The sequence below is a fragment of the Hypomesus transpacificus genome, chromosome 11, assembly GCF_021917145.1.
Source record: "Hypomesus transpacificus isolate Combined female chromosome 11, fHypTra1, whole genome shotgun sequence".
NCBI lineage: Eukaryota > Metazoa > Chordata > Actinopteri > Osmeriformes > Osmeridae > Hypomesus > Hypomesus transpacificus.
In genome coordinates, this window is record NC_061070.1 from 10,026,295 (window position 1) to 10,043,368 (window position 17,074).

The 17,074-nt window shown below is 41.2% G+C and overlaps 3 protein-coding genes across 6 annotated transcripts; 2 read left to right on the forward strand and 1 right to left on the reverse strand.

Annotated features, from left to right (window-relative positions):
* The first annotated feature begins 231 nt into the window (after positions 1–231).
* sdhaf4 (succinate dehydrogenase complex assembly factor 4) lies at positions 232–1,351 on the forward strand. Its single transcript, XM_047030317.1, has 3 exons — positions 232–430; positions 669–782; positions 952–1,351. Exons 1-3 carry the CDS (start codon positions 352–354, stop codon positions 1,059–1,061), a joined length of 303 nt encoding a protein of 100 aa, XP_046886273.1. The 5' UTR covers positions 232–351; the 3' UTR covers positions 1,062–1,351.
* A 353-nt stretch (positions 1,352–1,704) lies between these two features.
* Positions 1,705–8,672, forward strand: cep68 (centrosomal protein 68). Of its 4 annotated transcripts, XM_047030310.1 has the most exons (9): positions 1,706–1,863; positions 3,162–3,197; positions 3,781–4,136; positions 4,376–5,693; positions 5,845–6,035; positions 6,173–6,295; positions 6,427–6,523; positions 7,356–7,512; positions 7,696–8,672. In XM_047030310.1, the coding sequence occupies exons 3-9, from the start codon at positions 3,873–3,875 to the stop codon at positions 7,706–7,708; spliced, it is 2,163 nt and encodes a 720-aa protein (XP_046886266.1). In that variant the 5' UTR covers positions 1,706–1,863; positions 3,162–3,197; positions 3,781–3,872; the 3' UTR covers positions 7,709–8,672. The 4 variants fall into 4 exon arrangements, 3 of the variants coding, with proteins under 3 accessions (XP_046886266.1, XP_046886265.1, XP_046886267.1); XR_006956804.1 differs by lacking the exons at positions 3,162–3,197; positions 7,696–8,672 and adding an exon at positions 6,836–6,923 and having other exon boundaries at positions 1,705–1,863; positions 7,356–7,370; XM_047030309.1 differs by lacking the exon at positions 3,162–3,197.
* Positions 8,673–9,625: 953 nt separating this feature from the next.
* Positions 9,626–17,048, reverse strand: rab1ab (RAB1A, member RAS oncogene family b). The gene is made up of 6 exons (XM_047030316.1): positions 16,644–17,048; positions 12,861–12,933; positions 12,508–12,603; positions 11,988–12,083; positions 11,548–11,679; positions 9,626–10,912 (listed from the first exon to the last, which is right to left on the reverse strand). Exons 1-6 carry the CDS (start codon positions 16,655–16,657, stop codon positions 10,715–10,717), a joined length of 609 nt encoding a protein of 202 aa, XP_046886272.1. The 5' UTR covers positions 16,658–17,048; the 3' UTR covers positions 9,626–10,714.
* Positions 17,049–17,074: the final 26 nt, after the last annotated feature.

Sequence of the window (17,074 nt, forward strand, 5' to 3'; positions counted from 1 at the left end):
TCTGAGCAGTTTAATTTTTTAGCTGTAAAATGTCGCTTCTTACCTAGAGACATATTAATTCCATGATCTGATGAACACACATTTGTATTTAGTGGTGAGGATAAAAATAATAATTCAGCTTTTTGAGTTAAACACACCTTTTGAAAAACTTCTAGCTTGTGCTATAGCCATCCCTGGTGGCCTTTGTGGGTATTACATCTGATTACATTTTTGTCGCAGGGTCTGACGCTCATTGCGTCATAATTGTTTGCCAAAACACAAGAACATTGTGTAACTGACTGTCTGAACACCTTTTTAACCAGGAGCATAGTGTACACGATAGATATTGTACCCCAATAAATTGTGCACAACATGTCTCTTCTACGCATATGTGCTTCTAAATCAAAACATATTTTGACGAAGGGATTACTCGTGGAGTCTTCTGTTACAGGTAAGAAATAAATTCATGCTACTTCTCTGACTGACACAAAACAGTATAACCTCGTACGAGTCGTTAGCTGCATACATCATATTATTGGGTTGATATGTACTCAAACGACGTTGGTTTTATCATTCTCTTATCAGCGCCAAAAAATTTCACTGTCAATCTCGATTCATGAATTCCCTGACATGACTGATGATGGGGTTTATGCTGTGGATAGAATGCTAATAATGCTGCTTTGTAATAGGATGTTCGCGGACAGTCAGTGGAGCAGCCAAGGACAAAGAACCGCTGCGGAAAGCCAAAACTCCGCAGGGTCGCTTCGACTTAAATGAAGAGAAAAGCAAGGATGTCCTCGAAAGTACGAATTTAGACGGTTGATCAGGCCACAGAATTATGCCATAATCTAGTAGCTTATTCAATTAGATGTCTGTGAAGTTGAACATGAAAAAGTTAGATGAAGTAAATGGGAACAGAATCTTAATGATTACCAATTCTTCACTTTGTTGCATCCATTTGGATCTTTCCAGAGTTCCAAGATGATGTCCACCCTGACACTAAGGAGAAAGGGGGCCCCAGAGGCCCTGAGCCCACACGTTACGGAGACTGGGAGAGGAGGGGGCGCTGCATCGACTTCTAGTAGCATGCAGCGTGAAGAAGAATTGGTGCACCTAACCCAGTGAAATTGTAACGCAACATACTGTTTCCTCGTGAAATAAACTAATGAATACCTTCATGTGCACTGTGTATGCAGCACAGTCACCACTGCTTCCATTCATGATTGTGATGTTGCAATACTGTTATTTGCACAGTTAAAATTACAGTTTTTTTTTCAAATTATGAAGCATGCAACTGGACTCCTGTAATGTAATGTTATTCCTCTTGTACAAAAATCTGAGTGTGATGATGAATAAATCGTCTGGACAATAACTTTCAGTTTAGGCTTTACGTTCAAGAGTGTAAAGCGTTCAACCAATAATGCAATACGTTCCATGCAATAGAAAATTACTTTCAGTGTTTTATAACGTAAATTATAATTTTGAGTCATTTCAAGCATATTTGTTGGATACAGACATGTTTTAGCACAATGTGGAAATAATGTTGCATATTCTTGACTGCAAATATGATAACAAATCTTATCTTTTAAAATGTCATTAATTGCAAAAGTAATAAAGTACTCATAGAGTCAGTACTACGCACCGCATGATAATAGTGACGTCTCAGTGCATCTCGTAGTTTGAGATTGTGAATCCTGTTTTGTCCACGAGGGGAGGCATATCAACCCTTTCCGTTTGTTCCGCCTGTTTACAATTGAACTATTTCCTCCTTGGCTGTATCTCAGGGTGCTGGTACACAATGAAAATTGAGACATTTGCAATGTTGCCACAAAATCGTATCTGTTGTACACATCCTGCACAAACAACTCGTATGCGCTAAATGAGGTAAGCCTATGTAGTATTTTAGGAATTAATGCCTTTTTTTGTTGTCTTTCGCTAGGTTTCTGGTGTAATCTAGGGATATCGTCGATACAATATGGGTTTGCTGGGTTTATGCCCTTTAACCTACATCATGCATAGGGTATGGTTCGTAGGACAAAATTAGGACGTGGGTCTAATGTCAATAGACCATGCAGTCCAAATACGTTTAGAAGTTTTCAGCTTTGGTATGGTTAAGGGTCCGTCACGCGTATATGCCAAAAGCAAAACCTAAGGGTGTATAATATTCCTAAATAGAAGAACATATTTAGACCCTGAGCATACGAATAGGACAGCATTCGTGTTTTGTTAAGACTGACAGACACCGGTCATTGCTGCAATGAGATGCTGAAGTACGGCAAATCTGAGGACAAGATACTTATTCATTCTAAAGTATCACGTTATTATTTGCTAGTGATGAAAAAAAACATGTTTGCAATGGAGAAGCAGTATTGAGGATTTCATCTCTATAAATCATATTATCTCAGTCAAGTCAACTGACTTATGTCACACATAGTCTTGACTTTCAGTAACTGTGTAAAGACTAAATAAGGGGAATATTTTAACCCTATTAAGGGAACTAATTGTTGGTTTACATTTGGCTTTGGTCTAATATGAAACAGCAATTAAACCAGCATACTGCTTGTATGAATGGTAACCAGCTATACAAAGCATGGAATTTGTAAGACATACAGGTCCTCTCTGACTAAAAGCAGAGTGGGCCTTGTGCTATTCACTAATGCTGTTATCTGCTGTAAACCACTGCCTAACAACTCATCTAGCCAGTCTTGTAGACTCCTAATGTAGACTCCTTATGTTGCTGTATGTGAAAGGCATGACACGGTAGTATCTGTCATGTTAATGTTATGTTAACATGTGAAACACTAAGGAATTCACATTGTCATAGGATGCTTTTAAATTAAGTATTTATTTATTTTACAATGAATTGTATCTTTGAGATAGCTATAGTCCAATGAGATTTACGTCTGGCCATTTGTTGTTAATGCTCCAAATAAAACGGCTTTACTGCTAGGTTACTGGAGCAGTTGTGTTATTGGACAACAATATCAGTGATTGACTCAGTTGCCCAGTTACTTTCTTTATCTGCCCAATGAGTAGGGGCAAACATATTGTTGCTAGGCTAGTATCTACAACAGGAGACAGTACTTTTGTACTGCAGTAGATGTATATGAGTTTGCCTACATTAGTATTGTCTGTTTTGAATAATACAAATAAAGAGAATACTTTTCTATTTTTTTCCCCAGCAAGGCTTCTACTACTATTATCCTTTGATCTAAAAGGTAACGAAGACAATCTGATAAGACGATCTGAGCCAGACCCATCATTCCAGTCTGTTCTTTGTTCTTTAGCAGCCATGCTTTGATTGACACCTCCCTCGTCGAGAGTTGTCTAATCTAAGGCCAGCCTCTTCAGGCGTTTGCCATGGAAACGAGACACACTCAAATCAGTGGGTATGCAGGAGAGTCTCAGAGTAACACCCTGATGAGAGGGGCGTCTAGCTCTTTGTTTTTAGGTTTTTGTTTGACACTATTCTTTGTGTGTCTCACCGTGGTCTGCATGGGTGTCACACTGGGATTTAACATAGCTGCTAGTCACAAATGGACAAAGGGATAGTTTTCCTACCCCTGGTACAGCAAACATGGGCAAGCCTGAGCATGCAGTCTTAATGAGATCAGTGAGGCGACGTAGGAGGAGTAAAAACATATCATTACACTCACGTGCACCCAGTGAGCGCTCTGCGTCACAAAAACACCCGGTACTAGCAAAACATGACCTGTGAAGCACAGAATTGGGGTCTTTACATGGACTGGTGCAGTTTTTTATTTGTAGATTTTTTATTATTATTTCCACATGCCATTTCAGAGGTTGCCGTGGATACGAGAGGCATCGTACTGCCCCGCCATGTAAGCATCGCCCTGGGAGTTGACAGGACCATCCCATAATCCTCTCGCCCAATGGACTTCACAGGCTGCAGTAGACGATGGAGGACTCGAATCCCGGAGTTCATTCGCAGTGGAACAGGGCAAACCACCATCCAGAATTTGGAAGACAGAGAAAGAACCCATGACAAGGAAAGGGCAGGGGCCAGGAAGAGTGTTACTATGGCACCAACGTCCAGATATATGACTGACAGAAGGCAGTATGTTATGAGAAGACCCCTGTCTGCCACAGAACACCAGACCTCCATTCTGAAGAAGTCACACGAGCACTCCGATAAGGTTAGTCAGCATTCAGAAGCACATGGAACCCAATATAACTTAAACTGGCCAATTGCCATTACAGTATCACCAACTGCATAACTTCGTTATTCCATCCACAATAGTTTTGTTTTGGATGGCTCAAGAAATAACACTACTCATATCTACAGTGTACATTCATGGTTGTGCTGTGAACATTGATGTCATTTAAATTACTGCTGAAGATAACATAAATCTTTTAATCATACCTCGTACCATAGGAAAAACAGAGGCAATGTAGCGTCACTGAAGAACACAATGATAATCTTCATCTACATACAGAGACAGATTTCCACGCTAAACAAGCTGAAGAGGAGATCCCAGACCTGTCCTTAGACCGTTTTCACATGGATATGTCACCTATCTCGCCCTCTGGAGAACATCTGTCTACCCCACTGGATGTTGCTGACCAAAGGCGCTGGTATTCCCAAGAGGAGCCTGTCTTTGGCTCTCCTTGCCAGGGAAGCAGGCTCAGTCCACGCAGCCTATCTAGCCCTCCTTTGGAAGTCCGCCAATTTAGCTCACCCCTTAGCCCCAAATGGAACTCCACTCTTCTGTCTCCTCCATCATGCAGCCCATCCTTCCGCCCCTCTAGGTCCCGACAGACAGAGTTAAGGTTAGGAGGAGGAAGAGAGACACGCTTCAAAGCAGCGTCCTCCTTAGGTTACTCCAAAAGTTACATCCCCCCTGCTCTTCACAACATGCCCCCTCATCAGGCTAACTACTGGGCGTGCGCCATCCCCACATCCATGCCCCCATCCCCAGACAGAGGCTCCCCAGCCTGGGACCCGGACAAGGAGTACCAGGCCCTCCTTGACTACACCTACCCCCTTCGGCCAGGAAGGGTGGTCAGTAGCTGGGAGACCTCTGAGCTAGAGGGTGTCTCTCTACTCCAGAGAAACCCAGGCCTCCAAGACTCAGGAATAGAACTGGATGGACTCTGTAGCTCAACCAGCCTATCAGCTATAGACTTTCCTTTAAGTGGCGCCTTGGGAGTAGGTACTGTGTGGGCCAGGGAGAAAGGAATGCTGGGCCCAGATCAGAGGTTGTCCGAGCCCCGTGGACTCTCGCACTCCAAATTCTCAAATGGCATTCTGAGCAGTAGCCCCTACTCCTCTGCAGAAGGTTTATCTTTGGAGAGCCTCCACTGCAGTAAAGAAAGGACTGGGCTGAACCAAGCAGCTTGTAGCGGGGGTGGCCAATATAGGCAAACAGGTGTCCTTTCCACTTCCAGCGGATTCATCCGATCAACCAGTGTCCTACCCCGTCTGAGTGGTCTCAAAGGTGAAGCATGGGATGAGGAGTTTTGGCCTCTGCCAGAGCGTCTGGAGGAGCTCCAGGTTCTTTCACGACAGGTCAGGGAGGTGACTGCACAGCTCAGCCAGCCTGTCACAGCCAGCTGGGAGTCCCTGGAGAGGGGGACGATGTCGCTTCACTCCTCCACAACGTTGCCTGACAAACAGGAGGATGAGGAACAGGATAAAAAAGAGGCCAGGGATAACAAAGACATAGATGGCTCTGAAGAACTTCGAAGGAAAGGTATGCCTCTTGAACATAAAATCTCTGATATTTAGTCTCTATTCAGTCCATATTTAAATGCATTGTTTCAGTTAAAACAACATAATACACACTGTTAGCTCTGTATGCTTTTTGTACTTAACGTTGGTTAAAACATGTTCTTATTTGACAGAGGTCCATGGGGATTCTCTGCAAGCTATCCAAGCCACTGCCTCCAGCTTAGACCATCCTGGCAAGGGAGTGAGGGCCAACTTGCGGGAGGTGGAGGCTGTGGTGGAGCAGCTCGTTGGACTGACCCTGCCTGAGATCCAGAGGAGTCAGAGGGAGAACCAGCAAGCCAATTCCCTCGTGAAGCACATCAAAGTGAGGCCATAAAGCGTCAGTTTTATACAGATAAAAAGTAGTTGACCCTGCTCGCCCCTTATATTTTACACAGATTCATTGTGAGTCAGTTATGAATATATTCATGAAGTAAGATACATGTTTGTTTTACCCTCAAGACTTTCTGCACAAACCTGGAGGATCTCATCCAATGGTTGTATACGGTGGTGGAGAAAATGGAGGTTCTGGCTCCGCCCAGAGTTGACATTGACAGTGTCAAATCATCACTAGCTGAATATAAGGTCAGAAATGAATCTCAAGCCTTGTGATTAGACTAACTAACTAACAATGTTACAACCTCTTCATGTTATGCATTTCCCCCCAATTTTCACCTTTCTACACTCAATGAATTTCCTTTGTTTGCCTTTTGTAGAGTTTTCAGAGAGATGTTAGTGCTCACCAGTCTTTGACCACCTCTGTGCTGCAGACTGGAGAACTTCTTCTCAACTGTATGACGTCCACCTCTCCAGGTTAGCTTTGCAACATCAAAGGCCTTGCCATGTACCGAAGACAGCACATTCATAACTCAGAATAGGGCCCACAAACACACATGCAACACAGGAGGTAAGCAAGGAACTAGAGGACTAACTGTATATCTCAAGAACTTAAATATTACAGATGGTCAAAATGTAACCACAATGAATCAAGCAGCCAACCAGTTGATCCAATATTCTTGGAATTTTTAGGGAGTGGGAGGGTTACTCAGATGACAATGAACCACACAACAGTATTATTCTTGTTTCTATTCCCTTCTTCTCTTTACTTTCCTTCTCCTTTGCCAGTGGAAAACATGTCACACTCAGACATCAGAAACTCTTGAAGGAGGCACCAAGTACTGATGGCTTCAAATTACAGTACATGTTTGATTAGGTATGAAAGGCTACATTGACCAAAGGCTAGCATGTCCTGTTAGCTTAGAGGGGCATGTGTATTTATTTTAGGTCTCGAGGACTGCTGGTTAGTTCAACAGCCAGCAACAATGTAATGTAGGTCTGAACTGGTTGGTCAGTGTAATTCTACACCCAGAATCCTCTCCTCTAACAGAAACAGGAAACTCTGTGTGACAGGAATGCTGCCATGCATGCATAACCAAGAACTGAAAAGAGGTTCTGTCATTTATTCTCAAACTCAACTTGTCACATGCTGTAGGCAAACAAGAAGTAACTTAGAAGAACGGTTTATATCCAAACAAACCAAATACAATCTGTCTACAACTATGTTCCTGTTGTCGATTTATTGAACACAACTCTGCTTCTCTCTCTCCTGATATATCTCTGTCTGCTGTTTCTATCCCTCCTCTAGTTTTGAAAGACACCCTCACTCTTATTGAGAGGCAGTCACAGGCACTGGAGATGCACACCGAGCATCTCTTCTCCTCTATCCTCTCAGCTATGGATAGCCTGACCCAGCCCAGCCAGCCTGTCCAGTCCAGCCAGCCTGGGGATCCACAGCCTAGAGGGTGAGAGGGGGCCAGGGATCTAGGGAGGTGGGATGTCTAGGGTTAAACTTTGTGTGAAAGTTTGAATGATTTGTACTGGTGATGTATGGCTGGAATGTATGTTATAAACACATCATGTTGTAAATGTGGGAATGGTCGTCATCATGGGTAGAAAGAATAAAGATCGTCCTTTCTCCCTTTCAGCAATGAAGCTTAATGGAAAGTCGATTTGTGGATCAAGTTTATCAAGAGAATTTCTTCAACTCTGTTTTTGGAAAACCACTGTTATAAAATGTCTAAGCTGTTGGATTGTTGTTATTGACAGACAAAATTACCACTTGATTGCTTTTTACATATGTGCTTTATAAACCTAGCAGAAGCTAGTATTATGTTTGCCTTATGAAGTATGGTCAAGCATGTGATGTTTTCAATTGACCTACACAGAAAAGGGCCAGATTCACTAATGTAATAAGAGCATAACGCATTGTGCTACAATTTTTTACACATATTTAAACTTTCGAACCCTTTTTGTATTACAGTCAATGTTCTTTCTACATTTAAGTCGTATAGGCATTGTGCCTCTGAACTTGACCTGTTGACTATGTTCAAGATTTCTAATGTCTGGTTATTCTACACTTGAGTGCCTTCTGGACTTACAGTCCAGATTTCACCTTTGCAGTGAATGTTCCTATTAAGTTTTACATTTACTTTATTCATCTAAAGTCACATCCAGTGATTGGACATAAAACTGTTCATAAATTACTAAAAGTCAACACGAGCAATACACACAACACAACATTTTTCATGTGTATGTTTCTGTGTCACTAGTCTTTTCACTAGAATGTTACTTAAGTTGCACTAATTTGAAGGCAGCTTTATTGGGATCGGCAGCTGCCCATCAGAGACACAGTTCTGGACAGTTCTAAGAATAGTATGTGCTGAATGTGTGTTACACTTTTTAAATTATATTAAAATGTTTTGTTTGTCACACAAACATTGGTCAAGTTAAAAAAGCAAAACAGTTTGTTGCACTTGTACTCGTTTTAACATTCACACAATAAATGTGAAAACTGTTTTAATTGTAAGACCATACTTACGAGCACAATACATTACAGAAATGTAGTATCAGTGTGTATCTTAAGTGAATGGCCTGAAGTTATTATTAAATCCATTGCTAATGACCAAAAACTGATTTTGTTTGTTATGTTTACCAGGAGATGATTTTTTATTATCTTTACTCTACCAAGCGAAAGTTACCTCTGACCTGGTTTGGTCTGAATCAAAGACACTAGCTCTGGTCTGAATCGGTTTGTATATAAGAAGTGGAAATGAATACATTTGGAATTATGAAATGTAGTCCTCTGAATGAAATAAGTCATTTTAAAAACAATTTAGAAACAAAATCCTATTTACTTATTTAACTATACTGACTCATTGATATATTCATTTGTACATGTATATATTTCAGGATTCTCATTTATTTTAGTATTATTTCATAGCCATATTTATTTCATAGGCCTACTTATTTAACATTGACTGAAATTACGTGAACACTGTGATATGCAGATTTTCTGTGTACAGAGAAGTCAACTCTTTTTCATTGTGGTGCTTGCCTTGGCCCATCTTCCGACAGAATATCATCTAACACACTGTCATGCAGGAGACTACACCCACGGGGTTTGATGTTGCACTTATGGTTACTGCTCTGTACATGCACTGTAATACATGCACATGTAACTGTGATTGAAACCTTCTTGTAAGGCTAGTTGAGGAACTGAAATCTTGTAATTGCAGTGCATTTTCTTTCACCATACATTTATCAGCTAGCAACTGTAATCAATAGGGTGTTTTTGCACTGCATTTAAGTGAGATGTTATTGTTGCCCTGTATTATTCTGTCTTGTTCAGCATGCCAGGTAGCTATGTGGCCAGTAAATACTGACCAGTCCTTGACACTGACCCTTTCAGATTTCAAGTTACCAGATAGACCTACTATGAATAAGAATGTCACTGACAGCACCTAACCTTTAGCATATCAAGTTATGAGACAATGGACTACAGTTAAATTAAAATATATGTAGTCATATCCATACCACAAGCATACCCTAGGACAGACAGTACTAGAGAAAAGGTTCTTGAGTTTTTTGTAAACTGAATCCAGTTGCCTTTATTATGAAAAAAGAACATAGTGTTTAATATGCAATTTTGTACTGAGATATTCCACAGGTATTGGCCAATTTGTAGACAGACCAAAGTCACTGGTACAATAGATTTGCCATATAAATGCAGAATAAATTATTAAAACAAGTTTTCTACATGTTCCACCAAGAAACGCAGACCGATCGTTCCGTATCATACAATCTGGTAGTACAATATTTCTTTATTTTTCCGTTTAAATGTTACATGTTGAGCAACAAAATTACAATTTTCTGCAGCCACAAATTTAATGTAGAAATAAAGTAAAGACTACCCGATAATGTACTGAGCACTAAAGATCTAGCAAATCAGATAATATATATATATACACACATAATGTATATGTACATATATATTCTTCCACTAGATTCTTTTAAATGTAGGACAATGAGACACCGTTGTGCAGTTGGCTGACAAGTTGGCGAGAAATTAACACCTTTGAAAGGGACAGAGATCTACACATGCCGGTACAAACAGCAGAATAATCAACGGGGGAGGAAAAAAGTTGGGAAAAAAAAACAGAGCTTAAAATGGGTAAATAAAAACAGAAAACAATAGCCTTTGAACACAGACCAACCCCACAGTGGAATGCAGTGAGATAGACACACAGTCACACACACACGCATTACTCTCATTAACCTGGACAGGGCGAAAGGGCATTTAACTTGAGCAGAGGATCCAGGTTAGGTTGGAAGGACCAGATGACTATTTCCATATCACCAACACTGTTCTACAACTCTTACCAGGAGGAGGAGGGAGAGAGAGACAGGAGGAGGGGATATTCAGTTATTTATATGAGGCTACAATACATACATTACAAATTCAGGCAACTTCAATTTTGTTTTCTCTCTCTCACACACACACACACACACACACACTTGCTCTCTGTATCAGACTCCCAACTCTTTCTCTCCAGAACTGCTAGGTTCACTGGGACAAGGTGGAGACCAGAGACTGGGGTTTGGGTGGAAGGGGACTGAGAGGCCAAAGAGGGGTGGGTGATGGGGGTACAGGAGGTGAGGTCTCTCTCAGCAGCAGCCCCCAGAGGAGGGCTTTACGGGGGTGCTCTGGATCTTGACGTTGGACTTCTCAGAGCCACCGGTCGTGGCCCCTGGGCCCATCCTCTTCTTGATCTCAGCTGCCATGGTCATGAAGGCCTGCTCTACGTTGGTGGCGTTCTTGGCGCTGGTTTCCAAGAACGGGATACCCAAGGAGTCTGCAAATTCCTGTTGAGAAACAATGTGGTAGGAGAACCTGTTATGTTAAATGGTAACGGTAGTGCCTGAGGTTCCTTCTCCTGTTGGTTTTCTTCTTGCTGACAAAACTAAACCGAACAGTTCCCACATAATGGACTCCCATGACTTTTTTTATTTAGACCAAGCATGACATATGCACGCTGTAAACACATGTGTTTGAGGTTAGGCTTATGTGAAAATGAGTTTAATGATTCATACTGTTTTTTAAGACTTTGCCCTTTTCTTTATTTCCATTATAATTTCCGGAGAATGAAGCATATTTCTTCACTATAATTTGGCACTATGGGTAAAAAGACTAAACCTTTAGGTCTCTATCCTGTAAATTAGGAATGCACCAACATTTAGTCAGTGGGAAACGAAAAAGTGCAAAACAAATAACAGAAAGAGGAGGTACAGTGTTGAAGCACTTTTCCACAACAGCTTTTATACAGATTCATTAAAAAGTCTAATATCAATACAATGATTTAATCATTTATATATTTAAAAATACACACAAAAAAAAAGCTATTATAGGGTTTTGGCCAAGTACATTCTGAATTTCTGGCTTCGGCCCAGATTTTTTGATAGAAGACAAACAATATTGTCTGCTATCATCTGTCCATTACCTTTGCTGTTGTGTAATCCACCACCTTCTTTGTTGTCAGGTCACACTTGTTCCCGACCAATAGCTTGTTGACGTTTTCACTGGCGTAACGGTCGATTTCCTGTAGCCACTGTTTAACATTATTGAAGGAGTCCTGAAACAAATAATGGATAATCCAGGTAAACCAAAAGTTAAATGTGAGCCAAATTAAATGTAACAAAAATAACTAATTTACTCTTATCACTGTCAATGTAGGCATCCAACAAGTACATTAAGCATATTTTTCTGTTTATTAAAGATTTAAAATGTAGGTTGCAACTCATTTATTATGGTCATGTACTGTAGTATAATCAAGCCTTAAAATTTGCAGATGAAACAGAAGCAAAAAGCCTTTTCACTATGCTGTCCTACAGAGACTAAACATGAGATGTTCCAGTGCGGTAAGGCAGGAGGCAGTCTGACCTGATCTGTGACGTCGTAGACAACAATGATGCCATGCGCTCCTCTGTAGTAGCTGGATGTGATTGTGCGAAACCTCTCCTGCCCCGCAGTGTCCCACTGTTAACACACACACCAGCCTTTAATATGGGCTCCCCCAACACCCACAAACAAACACCCACAGGGACAAGCAGACCCCCTCATCCCCTGTAAAATAGAAACTGTGACATAACTTTCAGTCTGATGGAGTTGGTAACCTTATTAGCAGATGCTTCTGCTGCCAAACAGAAGCTCATCAGACTGAGGTTTCAAAGAACATTTATTTCATAAATAATAAGTAGTAGTTCATATGGTCAGTCATACTTTAAAAGAAAGGAAGTGGATATATTGAAATAACCAAGTACTCTGTGAGAGTTAGGCCCTCTTTCTCACAAATTAGATAAGTCTAGGACAATCAAATCCATCAAGGCTACATAGACTTGTAGATCTCTTGTAGATCAAGAAACCTTACGTAGAATATGTGAAAGAGACAATCGGTACTTACAATCTGAAGTTTAATAGTCTTTCCGTCTAATTCTATGGTACGAATTTTGAAGTCCACGCCGATAGTGCTAATGTAGCTTTCTGTGTAGGTGTCATCCTGGAAGAAGATGAATATAAGTCAGCATGAGGGTTATACTTTTCATAAAACAGGAAGGGATAAGCCAGAATCATGCTTGCGAATTAGGCAATAGACATACAAGGGCATGTTGGTGAGCTTAAGGAACATCTATGGCTGCATACTGAGAAACATACTTAACGCTGGCATCTCTAGAAGCTAACATTTGAGCATCTCTAAAAGCTAGCATCTTAACATGTCTAAAGCCCAGCGAGGTGGCAGAAAGGAGGATAACTCACAGCGAATCGGAGGAGAAGACATGACTTTCCGACACCAGAGTCACCGATCAGCAGCAGCTTGAATAAATAGTCACTGGTGATGAAGATGAAAAACATGATTAAAAGTTGACAGCATGTAGATATTGTTCACAAGCTTGTTTTCCATAGTTAGGTTTAAAAAAAAATGAAAGACATCATCTTTATGTTAAATTGTTCCAACATGTTGGCTCATCACACAGGAGACGTTGATCCTTTACATTACATTTACATTTAGCAGACGCTCTTATCCAGAGCGACTTACAGTAACTATAGGGACATTCCCCCGAGGCAAGTAGGGTGAAGTGTCTTGCCCAACGACACAACGTAATTTTAACGGCCAGGAATCGAACCAGCAACCTTCTAATCACTAGCCCAATTCCCTAACCGCTGATCACCAAGAACACTGACTGGTAACACAAGTACGGTCGTTTATATTTAAGGAAGTGAAAGATTTAAAATGCAATCTGATTCTGCCAGTGTCTCCATAGGAAATAGCTGTTCAAGGAGACACTTTTCTGGGAGTTCCTCTGTTGCTACTCAATAGGAAATCCATTTAGCAAGAATCACTATGACACGCTGACTAAGCTGGGCTTTTACAGACAAACAAAACCTGGTCATGCCAAATTCATAGCTAAATTAAGATTGTCCATTAGGGTTGCAATTTTTTGGATAAACACAACCAAATCAGTAAGGTTGAACCGCCACTAATGATTGGACAGTATTTGAACCAAATCCAATGATTGGACCCTTTTTGTCTGTCTGTCTACCTCCCGATGGGCAGTTCATGTGTTTTGGAAGAGTGGCTTGTAAGGGAATGGGTGAGATATTTTGGTTTGAATCTTTTCAAACTCAAACAAAAATTGCTACGTTCGCAAATCTTATCCAACTTAACCGATCCTGACTTTAACATCCCTACTACGCTTAAGTGAAAACAAGACGTTACAATATGCTACAACAACCCAGTAGGCCAATTAAGCCTACAACCACTTCTTCACAGTAAGTTCAGCCATGAGAACCCCTGTGGGTCCTTCTCACTGAAGCCCCTCGGATTAGATGTCATATTGACCGAATGCATGTTTAATAAGCGGTTACAATAGCTGCTTGAGAGAATGCCAAAAGGTCTCTTTCTTGGCAGGCTAACAGATTCAAGTTTCAGAGTATGGCCAAACTTGATCAGCTATCGGACACTCCACATACACACAATCAGACAGGTGAACCACTAAAACGACCAAGCACGGTGAGCAAAACTACAGCAAACAACCCAATGAGAGCTAAAGGTGTGCTGGGTTGTTAGCTCAACAGTGTTGATGCAATTTAGCCTAGGCCTTGCAAATATAGATCTGCAAGACCTCTTGAGAAATTGCTGACAATATGCTGGGATTACTGTGCATTGCTGACAGATAAAGCAACTCCTTTGATGATCCAAAAGGAGCATGTTGTAACACAGGTATAGAATACTAGTGTAGTTAGTATTCTACTAAAAGTGAGAGCCCAAGTCTCTGAAAGCCAGTGGAACCAACAAACAGAATGCTTAGGCTAAGAAAACACGACACGGAAAATAATTGCAACAATCAATAACTTTGTTTTGTTCAGGCTAGAGACAAATGCTCTTGAACAAGATCTTCAACAATGCAGACATTCTTCACCCACAATCGTGTGAATTATGCTAAAGCTAATGACCCATAAAAAATAGGCCAAACATTGAAGACTTATAAGCAACCATTGTCCTGTAATGTTTCTCTACACACACACACACACACACACACACACACACACACACACACACACACACACACACACACACACAATACCAGAGTTTATTCAACAGAGTTCTGTGCACTGTGTTCTACCGCAAGGCTATACGAGGTATAAGGAAACATGAGTAAGCTGATTAAGCATTCCTCTGTGGAGGGGGAACTTGGCTGGAACTGGGTTTGGAATTCATTTGCTCAGCAAAAGGAAGTAACATTAGTATGATTATTAGAAAGTTGAATGTCAGACTTCAGGTGCGTGTTATGTTAAAAGGTGAAAAGGCAATACCACCAGGCAACAACAATTGAGCTGGTCTAAAACTAGGCTGCCACTTTTAGGACAACCATGTCAAGATAGTTTGGAAAAAAATGGGATGCTGTGAACTTTCTCATCCCCTAAATCATGCACTAATCCAAGCTGGCCAGGTCTCAAGTCCTGTGTCTAAGTAGCACTGCACCCACAGGACCTGCTGGTATCCTTCCTTCTGGGACACTCCTATTCCTCTCCTATTGTGTTGAGTCTCAGTCATGCTCTCTTCATTACACCAGTGACTGTGGACAACGGCTGCCTCTGTGTGTGCCTGGCTGACTAATACTGCTACCACTAGTCATGCTTGCAGGACTGAGGAATGGAGGAAGATGGAGAAATCAGGATTCAGCTTAGAACCTGCCTCAGACTGCTCCCCTATGCTGTTTGGGTGAAATTAAACAACATGGCAACTTTATAAAGGTGGTTAACACAAGGACACACTTGTACATTTACAGTCTGATCATTTATCAGATGCTTTTGTACACAGCGACGCACAAATGGTGCATACGGAAAGTACAACAGAAGATAACGGATTCTTCAGAAGTGCATAGTTCTACGGCATTCCAGTGGTCAAATCATGGAACAGTCTGTTTTAACTAGCCACTTCGCAGTAACCACAACTCATCTGACAGGCCCGTTGACCAAAGAAAATACTACATACTGCAACAATAACATTTCAATTGCTAAAGTATACTGTAGGGCAACTATGACATACCGATTAAAGTAACTAGCTGGCTGACTGTTACTCCCTAGCCATCACTTTCACATTCCTTAACCCTGTATCATTATCGATACTATCATACGCCAAGGTTGAACTGCGCGAAAGTGTTGAAATCATGGGCATGTCATACGGCATGTGACCTACACATGACTCACGGTACATGAGAGGAGGGGGGGGGGCACTCCATTACTTCCCACTGTATAACCAAAGGCAGACTACAGTGGAACGTGCTGTACCTATTCTTAATAGTAATGGTGATACAAAACGAAATGTATAACATTTTGAAAAAGGTTTACATTTGAATGCCTAGCCAACCTAGGCTTCTTGCTTTGGTGGCGAGATGGCCAATACTGTCTGCATGGGCACGACAGGTGTGTCTCTGACCCTGGAATACATTTTCCACAAAAAAATTAACTATAGCTAAGGTACAACTTAAGTGTTCGTCAGTCTAAGCACTAGCTGACTATTGCTGTACTAGTAGCTGGCTCACTAGACGCGTTAACAAGTGGCAAAGCAAACGTTAGCTAGATAGCAAGCTTCAGTAGCTTGTGCATTTACGTCAACAGCCTGGCACACTCTGGATTTGTATTTCACAACATACACCTAGCTAGCTACTGCGCTATACAGTACACATTACACATTAATAATCTAATGTTAGAGCTACTAGTAGTCAAACAAAACGAACATGTCATTTTACAGTTTTTCTCTGCTGAAAGTTAGTACAGTAGGTTAGCTGCAACTGTAGTCACGACTAATACTAGCCTAACAAACACCAGCTTCATTCTACACTGGCCATACTGCAATATGTTGCTTTTAAATAATGTTGGTTAGCTACTGGTAGTTATCTACAACTAAATTAAGCAGACATCACAACAGTTTAGTTAGTCCTGTAGCGATCTAGCTACTGAGCTAGCAATTACAATAACTACTAGTAGCTAGCTATTGGCAGTTAGCTAGCTACAGTTGCCATCTACTTCACTTACTATTCGGGATTCATCGTGGGCTCGTCAGAGTAAATCCCTTCTTTTAAAACGGCACTTCTTTTCTTCGTCAAGAATGTAAATATTTGGTTGAAGGGGAGAGAGCCGCCTGGGAAAGTAACGCTACCCCTAATTTCCAAAGACTGGCTAGTTTTCTGGAGAACCAAAATGGCTGCTACTAGCTAGCTACGTACACAACCAGGAAATACCAACTGCTAAACAACGGTTCCAGACGGTAGCTTCTCGAGCTGAGGTTAACAATACGTCTTAATTTATCAGAAGCATAAATTTAAGAAGGATGCTAGCCAACTACGTTTCTCAGGTCTCTTATTCCCAATTTTTTATAATGGTCTAGCCCCCGGCCCCTTCTGCAACCCAACTAGCAATACCAGTCACAGCAAGGAGGAGGGATTACGTCATTAGTGAAACGTGGC